The 19,477-nt window shown below is 39.9% G+C and overlaps 1 protein-coding gene across 2 annotated transcripts in view; it reads right to left on the bottom strand.

The window, feature by feature from the left end:
- The window catches only part of nfic (nuclear factor I/C), a 29,252-nt gene extending 13,875 nt beyond the window's left edge, over positions 1–15,377 (bottom strand). Inside the window, exons 1-3 of one of the 2 annotated variants that reach the window (XM_085386330.1) lie at positions 15,153–15,377; positions 1,811–1,981; positions 1,219–1,395 (exon numbers count right to left, since the gene is read on the bottom strand). In XM_085386330.1, coding sequence (XP_085242456.1) covers positions 1,219–1,395; positions 1,811–1,981; positions 15,153–15,377 — 573 coding nt within the window. Of the gene's footprint in view, positions 1–1,218; positions 1,396–1,810; positions 1,982–12,246; positions 12,656–15,152 lie in introns of those variants that run through there. The other variant, XM_085386332.1, reaches the window with a different exon arrangement.
- Positions 15,378–19,477: the final 4,100 nt, after the last annotated feature.

The following is a 19,477-nucleotide window of genomic DNA, read 5'->3' as shown; positions in this document are numbered from 1 at the left end:
CTACTGTATAGCTCTGTGTAAATAATCATTCTGTACATTCGATAATTTTTAATCCTACAACTGTTTACAACTTGCATAGTTCCCATTTCTGTATAGCTGTATATCTCAGATTTCTGTAAAGTTATTTATTTCATATTCTGTATAGTTTTTCATATTTATATCCTGTTCATATCCTGTTCATAGCTTGTACTCACTACAGCCTGTACATACTTATAGTTATAGAATATTCACAACATACTTCATACCGTGTACATTATAACATACCATAATAGACCCATTTCTGTAATATACTCACATATCTATATTATTGCTAATATATATTGTAATATATCTATATCACTAAAGCACTTCTGGATGGATGCAAACTGCATTTCGTTACCCTGTACCTGTGCATGTGCAATGACAATAAAGTTGAATTCTATGCTATTCTATTCTATTCTATCACAAAGATAAATGTGTACACACGGGCGATACAATTCATTACAATATAAAAATAAACAGAAAAAGCTGTAATTAAATTTAAGGACGTACGGGGAGAGGTGGAACAGAGGGTTCAGGGGCACGGACAGTATGGTGATGGTATATTTATAAGACAGTTTCTTAACTAAAAATCAGAAATCTTTAAAAAGTAGAAAGGTTATAATATTTAACCACCAATTTTCAGCTGCTGTGAGTTGTTTGACCTCCTTTAATTAGGCAAGGCAAGTTTATTTATATAGCACAATTCAACAGCAAGGTGATTCAAAGTGCTTTACAGAGACACATAAAACAAACCTCCCTGTCTAAGTCTGGTTCTGCTGAAGGTCACTTTTGTTAGTTCATATATTTTTCTTGCTAGCCTCATGTTTGATGTAAAATCATGAAAAACAAAAACCTGATACAACCTTGCATTGTCACAAAAACCTTTTTAATGAAAAAGTCATGGAAAATAGCATTCATAAGACAAGGAAAATCAGCTGTTAAACCCACTCACAGCAGCGATTGTGCAGTTCAGGCAGAAACAAGCCGGCTACAAGTACAAACAGTAGGTAAATAAACTTACCTTCGACGGCAAAGTTGATGTCACTGCTAGTCTGAGTTAGACTGAGTTAGTTTAATTAATTAAAAACTGCTTGATATTTCACATCTTTGACAGCAATTTTAGTCTGGGGTTAGAAAAACTATCTGCATTTCTATCTCTCCAGCCAAAAGAAAATACAAACCAACTTTTTAATTTACCTTGTCAGCTTGTCGGAGACAGTCTATGCGTCTCATTTTGCCTTTCTGGTCAGGGTTTGATAAGACACAACATGCAGCTTTCTTCCCGGTGATTGATAGGACAAAGTCTTCCCTGCATTCAGGTCTAATATCCTTTCTTAGCTTAGCCAAAAGACGACTGGCCCACTTCTGTTTCACCTAGGAACAGAATAAGAAACAGAAACTCTAACTGAATAAGTCAGCTTTGTTCTAGCATATTCTTAGTGTAATTGGGGAAGATGCAATATAATATGGGTATGATATAAAACATTGATTGCTAAATATAAAAATCAGACTACTGTAATTCATTATTATCAGGGTGTCCTAAAAACTCCCCAAACTCCCCACTGTCACCAGTAAGTGCTTGCTCATAGGGGGTCGTCTGATTGTTGTGATTTTTGTTTTCTGTTTTCTTTGTGTTATTGCAGGGTCTTTACCTTACAATATAAAGCACCTTGAGGCAACTGTTGTGTGATTTGGAATTAAAATTATTAGAATTTAAAAAGTTAAAAAAAAACTTTTTAAAATAAAAAAAAGTAGTGCTTATTTCAGTTATCCAATATACTTATACCACCTCTGCCTTCTCCCCAAGTAGTTCATCTTTGACAGCTCTCTCTTCTTCTTTAGTCATCCTCTTCTCATGTTTTTTGAAGTACTTCCTTTTCCTGGCCTGGAGGTTAAACCACGTGTAGGCAAAGGCACGAACCTGGGGTAGCAGAGCCTCAATGAACGGATGGAACTCATCCTGGATGATAGAGACACACAGTACAGACTCAGCAATCAGTAACTAAACCACTAAAACTCAAACACAAAGAGTAGGACATGTAGCTTTGGATACTAACGATATACTGGTAACGAAACCCTTAACAATGAATCTGCTTCTTGAATATTTTGCCTACATTGTTTAGATTTGACTTGTGCATCAGCAGCAAGACAGAACACTGACATTTTACACATCTGGATAAGACGCACATACTAACAGTCTCTATGATATATAAGCTAATTTTATATGAAAAAATAAGGAATATGGTTTTCTGAGAAATTAAGTGTATCAGATCCAGACATATAAAACGTGCTATTAAAACGTTTAGAGATCCTCTTTCACATTAACAGAATGTAGCATTTGGGTACATTGCAACAGTCAGCCTACAGCAATATCCCAGAGCACAAGCAGCACACTTCACAGTAGAAGACTGCACTCTTCAAGTCATGTCAGTACCAGTACCAGATGACCAAGCCTATAGGTCTGATTCTTCTTTAATAGCCTTACTGCTTTCTTTTCAATGTATCAGAGAGCAGTAATTATGTTTTTTTAAAGGTAAAAAAATAGATGTTTTCAGGAACAATGTAGCTGTTCCAAATCTTGATACAGTGGAAAAACAGGGTCAAAAAAGAGCATGCATGAGACTTGTGTGAAACAGCTCCACTGTTTTGAATGTAATCAGAATAAAAATAATTAACAAAAATAAAAATGAATAAAAATAATGGGACACCGTGTGTCATTGTAACAGTGTATTTATGGCAATTTAGGAAAAAGCATAATAGCTCCACTTCAATTTAAATACTTAGAAAAACAATGTTTTCCATATCTACACATTTCAAAGCGATTCACTCTAAACTAATACAGACTTGTAGGGGTAACCATGTAACTCTTGGAAGGCACACAATGGTAAAAGTGGCCATTCATTCCAAATTTCTCTTTGATATTTGGGCTGACTGGGGCCCGATGAATGTAAAAACAAAGAATTACCAGATTTTTTTTTTACCTGATTTTTGTTTCTAAGAGAAATGAGAGCCACATATGAGGATATTCATTTAAAATTTCAATAGAACAGTAGCAGTATAATGTCCTCGTAAGTGGATACCAGGCCCTTGTAGAGCTAAATTGAGTATTTTGGTCTAAATAACCCAAATGTCCACATATGTGGACGCCAGGTCCTAGGAGGTTAAATAAAAATTATAAATTGAGTTTCAGATCATTGAGTGAAAAAAGCATTTTTTCCCTTACAACCTAGCCAGACAAAGATTGTCTGTGTGCCACATTCAGTCAATTAAATTTTACTTATATAGCGCCAAATAACAACAACACTTGCCTCAAAGTGCTTTATACTGTAAGATAACGACCCTACAATAATACAAGAAAAAGAGAGAAAACCCCCAACAAGCTCCTTGTGGGAAAGAAAAACTCCCTTTAAACAGGAAGAAACCTTCAGCAGAAACAGCCTCAGGGATCTGACAGTGAGCAGATGAAGACAGGACAAAAACATGCGATGAAAGAGAGCCAGATATTACTAATAACTAATAATTAAATGCAGAGAGGTGTATGAACACACAGTGAGTGAAAAAAAGGTGACTGAAGAAGAAAAACTCAATTATTCATGGAAGCCCTCAGCAGCCTACATCTATTGCAGCATAACTACGGGAGGACTCAAGAGTCACCTGAACTATATCATTTAGCAAAAAGGAAAGTTTGAAGCCTGATCTTAAAAGTAGAGATAGTGTCTGTCTCCCAAATCCAAACTGGGAGCTGGTTCCAAAGAAGAGGTGCCTGAAAGCTGAAGGCTCTGCCTCCCATTCTACTTTTAAATACTCTAGGAACAAGTAAGCCTTCAGTCTATGAGAGAAGTGCTCTAAAGGGGTGATACGGTACTATAAGGTTTTTAAGATAAGATAAGGCCTGATTATTCAAGACCTTGTATCAATAACAGACAGTCCTAGTTTCAACTCATTATGTGAATAAAGCACACGTGTCCACAGAATCAATTTCTTCCATTCCAAACGATCCACCACTATGAGCAAGACAAGGGCTGTCAAAGGACATCAGGAAGAAAACTGTTGATGTGCACAAGGCTGGAATGAGCTACAAGAAACGTGGTGAAAAGATGACAGCTGCTGGTGCAATTCTTTGAAAATTGAAAAAATATCAAATCACTCAATTTGGAGTTTCATGGAAGATCTGGCCTCATGGGTGAGGATGATCATCAGGCATGGAAGAAAGCAATGCAGTCAGATAAAACCAAAATCGAACTTTCTGACCTTAACGTGACCCGCCACTTTTAGAGGAAGAGAAATGCTAAGCATGACCCGAGGAACACTAACCATTTTTGTGCTAAGAGTACGAGAAGACCAGCGGGAGAGACCTTTGAACAGGACCATGTACTATAGATTTTCGGACGAGAACCTTCTTCCCTCAGCCAGAACAGTTAAGGTCATGGACCAGTCTTGACAATGACCAAAAACACACAAAAGGCTAAAGATGAAGCACACTAAAGTCATACCTCGGCCAGGCATAGCCTGTCTCTAAACCTCAGTCCTATAGAAAATCTGTGGAGGAAGCTGAAGTTTCAAATTTCCAAGCAGCAGCCAAGAAACCTGAAAGATTTAGAGAGATTCTATAAAGTGGAGTCAGTTAAAATCCCTCCTAGGATGTCTGTAAACCTGGTGACCAATTACAAGAAACTTCGTACTGGTGTCTTTGCCAGCAACGTCTCAACCAAGTACTCAGTGAGTATTAGGCCTTTATAACTATACAGCATCAACAATATGGTCAGATCTTGGGGGTCCAGGGCTGGCAGCAAGGTCACTGCGTCCACCCAGCTGAATTCTGCTGATACATTAATTCCTACAATTTGATCATAAAAGACTTAAACACCACCACTGCCAATAAGTTACTGCAGTGCAAGCTCAGTTTAATTGTCTAATTCACAGTAGTTTAGTCCAATCGTAGTAACCAGCATGACTGAGGAGAACACTAAGCAGTTGACCCTAATGTGCACAGTTTGCACAGTACCAGCATGTCTCTTTGAAACTAAAAAGAGGTCATTTAATCTGGTGCGGCTCATTTCAAAGCATGACACCAATCAAAACATTTTTTTTAAAAAGGGAATATGTTGAGGATTTTGTGCGCTCACAAAGAGCTGTGTTGTGATTTAATTGATTTACTTCAGTACTTAGAGAAAATGTCTTTGTTGTCTGCCTCCTGCTTTGCCTATAAGGCAGATATTTTTGCACTTTTATAACTGAGTCTACATTTCACCTTGACTGTAGTTTGTATAAATCATTTTATCCTTTTTTTGCCTTTTTTGTATAGCAAAGTGACTTGATACCAAGGTATCATGTCTGTGAAAGTTCTCAGTGATACCTTGATACCAAGGCTTTCCTACATTCCTACCACAGTTGGTTCACATGGTCTTCTAGCGAGCCAAATGGTTTGCTGTAGTTAATCCAGTTTGCTCAAAGACAACACAAAGTTGCAAAGTTATTGCTATTATTAAATTCTAATTTATTGTTAGGTCCATGGGATTTTGGACACATTCAAGCTCACATTAATTTGACAAAAGTTACATTATTCCATGTCCATGTAAGTTCTCAATCATCCAGGTCATGGTAATCTAAGGAGTTTGGAAAGAATGGCGACTGGACTTTAAGTTTCTTGAAGACGTTTCACCTCCCATCTAAGAAGCTTCTTCAGTTCTAAAACCAAATGGTGCCGAGTCACAGGTATTTAAAACCTAGTGGGAGTTTCCCTTAAGAGGGTCATTAGACCAACTATTGATCACATGAGTCAAGGTGTCAAAAAGGGTGTGGGTTATTATTAGCAGAGGTTTCAGGTGAAACCATTGTGAGAACTTGTGAGATGTGAGTGGCGCCTGAGAAGGGATCTCAAAACTGGATTGTAGGTGGCAGACAGTTTGTGTCCTTAGCCACCCCCTCTGTTCAAGGATGGTCGTTCACAGTGGACAGAGATGGCTTCTTTCACTCCTCTTTCAAACCGACTGTCTCCTCTATCCAAAATGTGAACATTGGCATCCTCGAATAAGTGACCTTTAACCTTTAGATGCAGGTGTAAAGCTCAGTCTTGTCCTGCCAAGGTGGCTCTTCTATGTTTTGCCATGCGTGTATGGAGTGGCTGTTTGGTTTCTCCTCACTGTACTGCAGTTTTGTCCTCAGGATGAACCAGTTTTTGTATGAAGTAGCTTAGGAGGTCATGCTTGTAGAAAATTCTCCTGAGTTTCTCTGATAAACCTGCTACATAAGGGATGACCATGTTGTTCTGTTTGTCCTTCTGATTCTCCCTAGTTGGTGTGCGACCTTCTTCCCAGTTCATCTTTGCTGATTTGATGAAAGTCCATTTAGGATAACCAAATGTTTTAAGAGCTTTCTTTACATGTGTGTTCTTTTCTTTCCCTTCTGCGCACAGCACAGTCCAGAAATGGCAAACTATGACCTTTGTCTCTTCCCTGGTGAACTTTATGTTTTTATCCACTGAGTTGATGCGAGCAGTGAAGGATTCAACTTCTTGGGCAGTGGCTTGGTGCTGTCCTTTTGAAAGAACCAAGAGCTTTACTTTCTACTTCCTCCATGTGAAGGTTGACTACAATGGATGACAGTGGGAAGCCCATGACACATCCATGTTTTTGTCTGTATAAACCCTTGTTGTATTTAAAATATGCTGTGGTAAGGCCGAGATCTAACAGTTTGCACATTTGTTTGGGGGTAAAGCCGGTTCTGTTTTCTAAGGAGCTGTCTTGCTGTAGTCATTTCCTGACAGTTTCCACTACCTCAGTTGTAGGTATGCAAGTAAAGAGTGAGACCACATCAAAGGACACTATGGTTTCATCCAGATCCAGTGTAAGTTTCTGGACCTTGTTGGTGAAGTCAGAGTTTCTGATGTGATGGATATTAAATTTGAAAGGCAGTTTTAAAATTATTATTGAATTGACAAACAAAACAAAAGTTATGTAAACCTACATGGCCCCATGCAAAATAATAATAATTACCCACTAAACCTAATAACTAGCTATGTCACCCTTGATAACAAAAACTGCAAATAAGCATTGCAATTACTCGCAATAACTCTTCCACATCACTATGGAAGAATTTGACCCACTCTTCTTCTGCAAAGACGAGTGGGTCAAGTGTTTTAATTCAGGCACATTAGACGGTTTTCCAGTACGAAAGGCCCGCTTAGGCTAATACCATCTCAATCTGATTTAAGCCTGGACTTTGACTAGGCCACTTTATTTTCACTCCATTTCATTTTGCTTTTTGAGCAACTTAGAAGTGAACTTGCTGGTGTGTGTGTTTTGGATCATTGTTCTGCTGCATAATTGTGCTTGACGATCAGGGCCTGAACTAATGGCTGTTCCTTCAAGATTTCCTTGTAGAGAGCAGAATTTACGGTTTCATCAAGTACAGCAAGTCGTTTAAGTCGTGAAGAAGCAAAGCAACCCCAGACCGACACACTACCACCACCATCTTTGACTGTTGGTATGATGTTCTTATGTAAATGTACTGTGTTAGTTGGATGCAGTTAGTTGACTAAACAAAAATGGGGTTAGTTTCCTTGGATGTTTTACCTTCAGGGTTGGATACTCTGAGCTTAATTAACAATTTCCATTTTATGTGTAGCATGATTGATGACATCACTACTATGCTGTCTACAACCTAGAATGACGAATTTGCAGTTTTCTAAATGATTTTGTTGTAAGCCCTACTGAACAGCTTATGATGTATTGTAATAATTTAACTTAATGTTGGCTGTTTGCAAGAAATAAAAATGAATTCATATTATGAGTTAAAAAAATTATAAAAACTTATTCCATCACTTAACCCAGCTGCCTTGGCAAACTCTAGGCTAATCTCCTACCTTCCTGTCATCTCAGAAATTCTTGAAACTATCTATAAAACTGAAAAACATGCTTACCGAGGCTGGATTATTGGAATTCGTTATTATAAGGCTGGAAAAGTTGTGTATTTCTTCATATTTCTCCAATAGTTGCATTGTTCCATAGTTTTACTGTTAAATCTGAAATTAAATTTGAAATCATTCTCCTCATATACAAGGTCTTGAATAATTAGATTGTATCTCATCTTAACGACGTCATAGTACCATATCACCCCATGCATACCGCCACAACAGGTCCACTGATGATGCCATAGCCCTGACACTACACACTGCCCTGTCACACCTGGAGAAGAGAGACACGTATGTGAGGATGCTGTTTGTAGATTACAGCTCAGCTTTCAATACCATCGTTCCCTCGAAGCTGGACAGGAAACTGCAGGATCTAGGACTGAGCAGCTCCCTCTGCAGCTGGATCCTTAGCTTCCTGTCTGACAGACGCCAGGTGGTCAGACTGGGCAGCATCACCTCATCCCCCATCACACTGAACACTGGTGCTCCACAGGGGTGTGTACTGAGCCCTCTCCTGTACTCACTCTACACCTACGACTGCACAGCCACTAACAGCTCCAACATCATTGTGAAGTTTGCGGACGACACTACAGTGGTGGGTCTTATCACCAACGGTGATGAGACGGCTTACAGGGAGGAGGTCAGCGCCCTGACCCACTGGTGTCAAGACAACCATCTCACCCTCAACGTCGCAGAGACAAAGGAGTTGATAGTGGACTTCCGGAGGTGCAGAGAAGTACACACCCCCATCACCATCAACGGCGCTGCTGTGGAGAGAGTGAGCAGCTTCCGGTTCCTTGGTGTACATCTGGCTGAGGATCTTACGTGGTCAGTACACACAAACAAAACAGTGAAGAAGGCGCAGCAGCGCCTCTTCTTTCTCAGGAGACTGAAAAGATTCGGCATGAGCCCCCGCATCCTCAGGACCTTCTATCACTGTGCCATTGAGAGCATCCTCACTGGATGCATCACCACCTGGTATGGCAACAGCACCGCCTACAACTGCAAAGCTCTCCAGAGAGTAGTGCGGTGCTCTGAACGGATAATTGGAGGTGAGCTTCCCTCCCTCCAAGACATCTACAGGAAGCGCTGCCTGAGGAAAGCGGGGAGGATCATCAAGGACTCCAGTCACCCCAGCCATAAACTGTTCAGACTGCTTCCATCAGGAAGGAGGTTCTGCAGCATCCGGTCCCGTACCAGCAGACTGAGAGACAGCTTTTTCCATCAGGCCATCAGACTGCTGAACACGTCATAGACACCTCAGCTTCACTACTGGAACTTTAACATTATGCACTCCACACTGTATATAAATGCCACTTGTTTTGCACATATTCAACTCTGTATATTTTATATATTTTATTATTATTATTATTATTTTTTTTTTTTTTACTATTTAATTTGTAAAAATGTGTATACACACACACACACACACACACACACACACACACACACACACACACACACACACACGTAGGAAAATATTTAGTATACACATCCAGAAATGCATACACTATTATATATTGTACATATATTTATTAGTTTCAGGTTGGCCATTCTTGTATTTTGCTCGTTTGTGTTGTTGTGTTTGCACATCTCTGTTGCTTGTGGGGCTCGCACACAAGAATTTCACTCGCATGTGCTGTGCCAGTGTGCCTGCACATGTGATGTGACAATAAAAGTGATTTGATTTGATTTGATTTGATTTGAGAGCACTTCACTCTCGGACTGCAGGCTTACTTGTGGTTCCTAGAGTATTTAAAAGTAGAATGGGAGGCAGAGCCTTCAGGTTCGAGGACCCTCAGATAACCTCTATACTTGTAAGATTAGGCTTAAAACTTTCCTTTTTGTTAAAGCATATAGTTAGGGATACTGGGTGTGTTGCCATGATGCACTGAGTGTTTCTTCTTCTTTTGACACGCACTATTCGTTTTTAAGCCACTTTGTATTTAATCATTAGTTATTATTAATCTCTGGATCTCTTCCACACTGTATCTTTTGTCCTGTCTTCTTCCCCTTCCAACCGGCCATGGCAGTTGGCTGCTCTTCCCTGAGCAGGGTTCTGGCAGTAGTTTCTTACTCTTAAAAGGGAGATTTTTCTTCCCACTTTCACTAAGTGCTTGTTCATAGGGGGTTGTGTTACTGTTGGTGTTTTCTCTTTACTTTTGTAGGATCTTTACCTGGCAATACTAAGTACCTTTAGTACATAGCACTGTTTTTAGTGCTATGTAAATAAAATAAAACTGAATCTCTGTCTGATTTCCACACATAGCAGGCAGCATTAGACAGTGCAGCTTTATGGAAATATAGCATTTTTGAAGAGTTAAAAAAACCTCCTGCGTTTGTAGAGTGCATTGACTGGTCAGTAAAACTAGAAAGATGCTATGTAAAAAAGTATCACAATCCTTCCTGATTCCTTTTGTTTTTGCATATTTGTCACAGTCACATATTTCACATCATCAAACAAATTTGAATATTAGACAAAGATAACCTGAGTAAATAAAAATGTTCATTTATTAAACAAAAAAGTTATCCAAACCTGTGCTATACAAAAAAGTAATTGCCCCCTAAACCTAGTAAGTGGTTGTGGCAGCATTCAGAAGTGAACTAGCCTGAGTTTTAAGGCTTGAACTACTGGCCAGACATTCTCCTTCATGGATTTCTGGTAGAGAGCAGAATTTGCGGTTTCATCAACTGCAGCAAGCAGCAAAGCAACCAAAGGCCATAATACTACCATCACCATACCAACAGGCTTGTGCTGATATGAGGTTCTTTTTATGAAAGGCTGTTAGTTTTATGCCAAATAGTTTTCCAAAGGTCTTGGGGATCATCAAGGTTTTTGTCAAATGTGAGATGAGTCTTTGTGCTCTTTTTGGTCAGCAGTGGATTTCCCCTTGAAACTCTTCCATGCCATTTTTGTCAAGTCTCTTTCTTACTTACATTTCTTATCACGAAACCTGACCTTAACTGAGGTTATCTGTGATTAATCTTTTAATTTTTTTTTTCTTTTTTCGGAAAGCTAAGTTCAATTTCACTAACCACACTCAGGGCTGATTCTTCCAGACCTGCTGAATCAATAAGTCACTTAAATAGAACCTTTCTGAAAAAGTGTAGTAGGCTAAAAGAGCTCAAATACCAACACATCATGGCACAATCTAAACAAACAGATGGGAAACGAAGTCCTTGACATCTAATAGTCTAGAAAGAGTTGCAAAGCCATTTCTAAAGATTGAACATGGAAAAAAACCACAAAAAACATCCTGCTGATCTCCAAGACCTTTGGGTAAATATTCTGTGGACTGATGGGACAAATGCTGAACTTCAGGGAAAGTTTGATTCCTATTACATCTGCCATAAAACTAACACGGCATTTCATAAAAACAACATCATACCGTGGTCAGACATGGTGTAGGTTTGTGCGCTGAAGCTCAACTGTGTTTGGGTTTTGCAGCAGGAGAATAATCCAAAACACATCAACAAGCCCACCTGTGAACAGCTCAAAAAAGATGAAAAAAATGAAGGTTTTGAAGTTGTCTAGTCAAAGTCCAGAATCAAACCTGATTACGATGCTTTGGGAGTTTAAACAGGACGTTCATACTGAAAAACCTTCGCACTCATTGCTTCAAAAGGTGCCACAACCAGTTATTAGATTTAGGACACAATTTGTCTTTCACACAAACCCAGATAGATTAGGATAACTCTGTTTGTTTAATAAATGAAATCCTTGTTTAAAAAATGCATTGTGTATTTACTCAAGTTATCTTTGATAATCTGGAAGATGCAAATGTGAAAAATATGGAAAACACTAAGAATCAGGAAGCAGCAATTAAAATACAATTTTTTAACTTTGTTGTTAAAAAGGGGTTTTTTCCAGAAATGACACCACTGATATGTAAACTACTCTTGTCCACAGATACTGGGAAAACACTTGAACACAGATACACACTTGCAGATGCACACACAAGTACATGTAGGCAGACAAATCTCAAAAAGTTACTGTAGAGAAACTGAAGTCTGTTAACCAGTAACTTCAATGCATTCCAGCTACAAACTCCATGTTAATTCCAGCCCCTGATCAGCAGGTTTGCTGCAGTCTGCAGGATTTGTTTCAGCCTTCGCATATGTGCCTGCTTTTGATCAAGCACGAATTTATATTGCGACACTGTTTGATTGAAGATGTCAGTCACCAAACAGAGTTAGGGCACATATAACCAGGACTGTCAAATCAACAAAGGCTGTCTAGACTAAAGCTTCCTTTCAAAGTGGGAAAGCTTTCCTTTAACAGCTGAAGTGTAACAACTGTGGTGTAGTTTTACCTGAGACAGCGAGAGGGACGAAAACATCATTTTGACGAGATGGAGCTGAATCACAGCAGGCTGTGCGTTAACATAAACATTTAAATCCTCATAGCGTACTTATTTGTTTTTGGAGATATCTGTATGTTCTTCCATGTCGGGATTCAGTTAAGCAGCGATCCCTCTGGGCGGGAGAAAACGCTGCATTTCCTGGGCTGTTAAAATGGGCTTTTCCAAAGAATCCACATATGAGAGCGAACGACTGCTGTGTCAACTCCAGAAACGATCACACGCCAGAAAAGTTTCGGCCCCGGAAAAATGTCCCGCGGGGGGGGGGGGAAAGAAAGTTGTTCGGAAAATATGGCCAGAGGTTTAACGGAACATGGGAGTTGTGTCATTTAGAGAGGGAAGGAGATGAGGGGGCGAAGAATAAAAGACAGAGCGCTGAAATGACGTTGTGAATTCAGCCCATCCCAAACTATGAGCTTAAAGCTGCAGCTGCGCTCTCACTGCCCAGCTGCCCTATAACGCGCACAGCACTTTATCTCAATAACAGCTGCACCTCCGTCCTGCAGTCTTAAAAATCATGGATTCAAGGTGTTCAAAGTCCTGACCGACTGCATTCTAGTGAAATGGGAAGCATTAAAAACCTGACCAAGGTTTATATTATAATTGGATATCTCATCCACAAATCGGCACAATGGTTCCGCGATATACAGGCAAATGGTCAATTAGAGACACCAACACCGATAAGTGTCCTATTAATGTGTTAGTAATCCAACCACGTGCACCCAGAACCTTCTGCAACGTACCCCATCACCTTAATAGGTGTTCAGCAATATCATCAACAGGCACAGCATGTGTTTCACAGTATTTTCCTGCTTCTCAAACCATGTGAGTCATCCTGTCCTGTGGACACTTGGAAATATTTCATCACAGTAAAAGTGATTACTCAGAATAAGTTTGTTTGGCTTCACTCGACCCTCTAAGGTGACTGTTGACCAAACTTTCCAAACTGTGGCAGCAAGACTGAGTACTCTCAGGGTAGATAAACCTATTTCTGTTCCATTCGGCTTTAAATGTTGCACTGGTCTGCACATAGCACCTTTTAACCTTAGTGGTTAAACAAAGCACATTACAATGTTATTGTCCATTTTTCCACAATGAGACACAATAATGGTGGCAGAGCTGGCATGCAAGAGAATGGCATGTGATAGCATTGTTGTGCCTACAATTAAACTGTATCCCATATTTCCTGCAATTACTAAGTACTTTATATTGAATTGTATTGATAGTCATAATTATAAGTCAGGGTATTTACAAATGTTTTATATACACATTCAACCAACAATAAGTTCCACTTATAGCCTATAATCATACATTTGTACTTTCATGATATATTTGTATAACACGCATGTACTTCCTTTTCTACTCAGAATACTTACTTTTGATATTTAAATATAGTTAGCTCATAAGGACTGGTTTTATTCGTGTGGTACACAGTTTACAGTAGTCGTTTTCAACACTGGATTTACAAGATGTGAATACCTTCACATAAAGTCCCAAGACACAAGAGTCGTGTACTGTGTGAGCAGGGGCATGCCATCTCAGTCGGTTGAATAGGCTAAAGCTTTTCCTCAGGCAGACATTCCTCTGGGTCATGTACCGCATTTAGAGGGACTGATGAGGGGCAGCATCTGACTCTTTTCTACTCTTGAGCGGATTCTCGGATGTTTGCTCACTTTGCAAGTTGAACATGACTCTTTGAGTGTTTCCAACTGATGTGGTTCAGGAGGACTGCCTCCACTAACTGTATTTTTTCTCTCTCTTTCAGGCAGCTCTCTGACTGGGCTGTAAGCCGGGGCAGGAGGCCCTCTGTCGGCCTGTCATTCTAACTCAGCCCGCTGGCTCTAACTGCGGCCATTTTCTGCTGACTAACACAAATGCCCAGAAACATCCACACATCCACAGCCGAGAGGAGGAGGCGGAGGAGGAGGCTTGAGCTGAACTTCAACTTGGCCTTCCACCGTCCCGCGAGACGAGTGGAGCGGTGGCGGAGGGCCTGCTGCTGCACGCGCTTCAACAAAGCCCCTAGCTCAACAACTTTCACCCCCTACTCCACACCTGATACGCACACAGCAGGGCATATTTTCCGCTTAATCGGTCGAAGTCAGGGCCCGGAACCCATAGCCTGTGGGAAGAAGCTTGTGTAACGCTAATACGCCACGTTCAAAACTTCATTCAAAATTACAACAGTTAAAATAGTTTTTGTTTTATCGCTGGCCTAACTAACATTCCGTGTGTAACATGAAATCATTTCGTGTCTAAATACATTTTTGGCAAATTCGGTGCGCATAAAATACTCAGAAAGAGCTTTACGGCAACGAAATTTCCACTTTCATAATCGTAATTGCTGCTGGCTTCCGCCTTGCACTCAGCGTTTGATGGAAAACGTCAGCTGGATAAAAGGGCAACCCGACAGGCAAAGTTAAGATTTTATTGAAGGGTGGGCTTTAACGTGTATCATATGTGTGCCGAATTTAAGGATGGGCCCTGACAGTTCAACCTTGTTCCCACTTATGTTTTGACTGCGTGTATATTTGTTGTCATGCGCAGGACAATTTATTTTGCCATATTTTGAATGTGATTTAGCGGGCAGAATCTCTCCAGGAAAACGCCAGGGATCGGACCGTGTTCAAATGCTGAAACAAACTAAAAGAAAAAATGAGAAATACAGACGCAGGCTTGCTGACATTAGGACGGAACTATCGCACCGCTTTCTGCTCCACTTTCAGCTGCGTAGCCTGCGTTACTCAGTCAACTCCTCGCATTGCGTCTTTTTCGGAAAACACGAAACAGCACACCAGTGGGAAGGGTTGGAAGGGACACACTGCTACATTGTTGTACCGGAACAGGTTTTGTCCTACCATGTCGAAGCTGAGCCGCCACCGGGGAAAGTTAAAGCTGATATCAGTGCCTGCCCATCTCGCGCTGTCGTTCGTTACCATTCCATATTCATGTCTACCATTGTGCGCGTGCCAGCTGGAGTATAACCGCGGTGCTCGAGACCAGAAACGTCCCGCGTCAAGCTTCGGGCTCCACGGCAATAACCCCCCCACCACACGCGCGCGCGCGCACGCACACATACACATACACACACACCGCCTGGAAGGCTGCGGCAGAACAGACCAGTGTTACATTAACCTTCCACCTGTCTTCTGTTCAGCGTTCTCCTCGCTTCTGTCTTCCTCATATTAGCTCTTCTTCCTGATACTGTGAAACGTTTTATTCCTTCCTTTAGTTTTTTTTTTTCACTTTTTCCTTTCTCACTTTGTTTGACTGCTTTGTGTTCATGTCTCTTCACCCTTTTTCTAAGATCGTAGATGAGCAGATTCAGTCCTTAGAGAGAATTAAGGGTGAGCCTTCATCTACAGTAGTCAGAAATCCTTTGCTTTATAAAGTCTAAATATTCACTTTCTGCCAAGGTTTGAGCTTCATTTGTCTTAGTTTTTTCCTTGGGATACACTCCATAAAGTGAAATGCAGTGTTTTGAGACCAGAGCTGTGATTTTATTATTAAATTAAAAGCTGAACAATTAATGAATCCATCTGCTGTTCCTGCTGTTCGACAGTTCCAATTAAACTACATAAACAGTGGTAACAATGTAAGCTTGTGAAGATTTAACTGTGATCAGACAAGGCTCTCGTGTCTGTGGCATGGTATCTTATGTTTTGACCTCTATGGATTCAGTCAATCTATTGCCGGTACTAAAAAACGCAAAAAAAAAAAAACCCAAAAAAAAATCGGAATCTTTTGGTACAACGTGCCATATTTTATTCCTGTTAATGTTTGGCTTTGTTTAGCATTCACTAAAAATAATAAATTAGTAATAATGCACATAGTAACGTGTTACTTTGTGGAATCTGTATGTAGACTGAGGAGATATACATATAGAAAGCATCAAAGTACTGATAGATCTGCTGCTGGTCACCAGATGTCAGATTTCCCATCTGGGTCCCGACAGTGTGCCTTTCTGGATGAGCAACAATACGGACCAGTCATTAATAATCAATCTATAACTTCACATTAAGCAGTCTGTGTGAACTGAATAACCACTAACAGCAAAACCAAAGCATTTCCCAAAGTGGGATGAATAAAGTATTCCTTTTATCTTTATTATTAATTCAAAGCATCTTTCATGTATTTTTTTTTTTAAAGAATGCATAATGATTTCAGCTCATTCATTCAGTCATGAATGCAATTTATCATAGAAAGCACTAATGCTAAACTTCCACTAACATGCATATTTCTCAAGTTTACAACACATTTGTTGCACACATGAATTAATGTTTCTTTTACATTCTTTAATAATTATCCAAATATGTATTATGTGATGGATACATGAATTTACATAAATAAACTTAGAGGCATGTAACTGCCTTTAAAGAGACATTTTGCTGGTTTGCAGAACAGTTGTGGATCCTAGCCCTCTTAGGCTCTTCCTGTGTCCGCATGGGTTTTCTCCAGTTTCCTCTGGTTTCCTCCCACAGTCCAAAGGAATGCATGTTAGGTTAATTTGTTACCAATTAGTCTGGCTTCTTGTGTAAGGTGCTCTAAATGGTCAGGAAAATTAGAAATGTGTCATGCACATCATGCCACATCATGTGGTTTGCCTGTTTCGTCAGCATTCGGGTTCTTCTTCCAGGTTCCCTGTTACAACGTAACCCTTAAAACTTGGATCTCTAAAGGTTTTATCTTTATGAAGCTACCTCTAAGCACAAAACGTGGGCTGGGAGGTGACCTTGGAAGCCTGCAATGAAAAGTTGGTTTGTGGTTTGCAGTTTTTTATTTGAGTAAGTGGTATCATAAATAAATTGCCCAACACAAATTGGCTGGGTGACTGGCTCTCTGATAATATTTTTGCTCCTTACAAATGAGAGAAAACTGTTTAGGCTGACCTTTTACAACACAACTAATATATTTTATCTAGGTGACTGACAATGCGACTCGTCAGGGAAGCAAACTGTGTTATCAGTAAAGAAAAGAAAGAAAGGAGATGGAGAGGAAGTGAAGTGAGGCAAATAAGTTGTTAAAACAAAATGCAACTAACAAGTTTAGGTATGAACAGAAGTTAAATACAGGGACCCAGGGTCAGATGCGAAACATATCCATCATCATCATAACCCAGCACAAATGAACACCATGAAACCCATCACTCAGAGAGAGTGAAACAGCATTAGTTCCATCTCCAAACCATATGACACAAGGTGAGCTCAGATAGTGGCAACTAAAGATAATCCCAAGCAATCATTTGAATCAACAGCAGGGCAAATTTTTGAAGAAGCCAGTGTGTTGGATTTGAATCCTCTGGCTGACTGAGGCCTTTCTGTGTGGAGTTTGTATGTTCTCCCCATGCCTATGTGTGTTCTCTGGTTTTCTCCCACACTTCATGCATACATGGGTTAGAGTAAGGCTGAGGAATGAAGGTTAAAATGTCGTAACATTTTAAACCGTGCAGACTTGTAGATATATATATATTTATTACATGGGGTATATGACCAGTAATTACTGGCTACTCTAATGGCCAGACTGTTGTGTACATTACAAGAAGGAAACAGACAGCTTATGTATAGGACTCAGAGTTCTATGCAGCTGTCTATAATGGATACATGCATTTTGATCCTCTTTGAGTCTACTGAGTCTCATCTATGGTAACACATGGTGAGACATCACTTTGTAAACTGTAAAACTGCAACACTATGAAATATTATGCCGATCTATAGCATCTTATACTCCTATACTCATAATACCCTGTACTGCTGAAATGTATTCATACATTTTAGTACATCACAATAACACATATTTTTGTGAAGTGTTGTCTGTGCACATCTTATGCATATTTCATGGTTCTTATTTTCGTCATCACTTTACAAACTGTTGAACTACATAATTTAAAGCATATTTAAAATATTCTTTGCAGATTTTATATTCTTTTCTCTTGTAGCTTTACTATAATCTTTTTCTAATATGTTCTTTGACAATGTTTGCTCTCACTTTCCTATTTTTCATGTTTTTTGCCTTATTATTCAGAATCAGAAACAGAATATTTTATTAATCTCCAAGGAAATTATGATTGATATGCGCCAACAGTCGAAGACAAATTCCTTTTAGAATTGTCTTCAGTTGTCAGTAGAGACTCTGTAAGCTTCAAACAGCATCCATGTTAGGATCTGCTTTGTGTTTAAATAACTGATCTTCCCTATTGGACCAAACAGGTATCATTATACATGAGTGTGTCCTAGAAAAAAAAAAAAGAGTAGTTGCTGACTCAGCTTACTGCAATCTGCATAGTGCCCCCTGCTGGAGGCATACATGTTCACTCACACAGATGCATAAACTCTCTGCCTGAAGGTCTTTTTACATGCGCAACTTAAAAGTTGGTCATAGTGCTGAAATATGAATAGTAGTAACACAAAGCAGAGAGGAAAGGTAATCTTTGCATAATCCCTAGCAGTTTATAATTTCATGGAGTCAGCAGACAAAATGAGATGTTTTGGCCGCAGGCTGGATCTGCATGACTGCAGAGTGAGCAGGCACAGAATTGCAAATGGGTATGATTGGACTTAATTGTCTGCCCAGTATCACACTTGATGCCCAGTATCTTTTCTTGCTGTACGTCTTTTATGCCCCCCTATCTTTTTTGTGTGTTTGTGTTGCTGCTAGAGGGCAGTGTTTACCTTTTCACTGTAAATCAAAGCAGCTGTGCTTTTTAGTGGGCACACTCTCCATCTAACCTTCTGGAGCTGTGTTTAGGAAGGCTATCTAATGCCTCTCTTAGCATCCAGGGGACAGATGTTGGGGAATTCATTATCTGCTTTAAGACCGCTCAGCTGGACTTTCAGCGCCCAGAACCTCAGTTTTAGTCCAGCATGTTGGACAGCTACTGTCAGCACTTTTTTTCTGTAAATGTCAGGTAAGCTATAAACATGTAGAAATCCTGGATGACTCCCTCAAAGTACAAACCGCAACAATGAGAAGACAAGTGTTGTTAGAGATCAACTTTTAAGCAAACAAGCTTGGTTGATAGTGGTGGTTTAGGGTTAAAGGTCATTGTCACCACCTATAAGATCATACCAGGACCCTACAGAAGTTGCACTGCCTGTCCAACTCCTCCAGGTTGGCAGTATGTACCACTGACAGAAGGTTTGCTGTGTCTTTCAGCACAGTCTCAAGAGCATGGAGGATATTCTGG

Source organism: Rhamphochromis longiceps, linkage group LG17 (assembly GCF_057381845.1).
Source record: "Rhamphochromis longiceps isolate RC_006_pf linkage group LG17, R_longiceps_female_GT1.1, whole genome shotgun sequence".
NCBI lineage: Eukaryota > Metazoa > Chordata > Actinopteri > Cichliformes > Cichlidae > Rhamphochromis > Rhamphochromis longiceps.
Note: the sequence above shows the minus strand (reverse complement) of the source record. Positions and strands in the feature narration are given on the sequence as shown.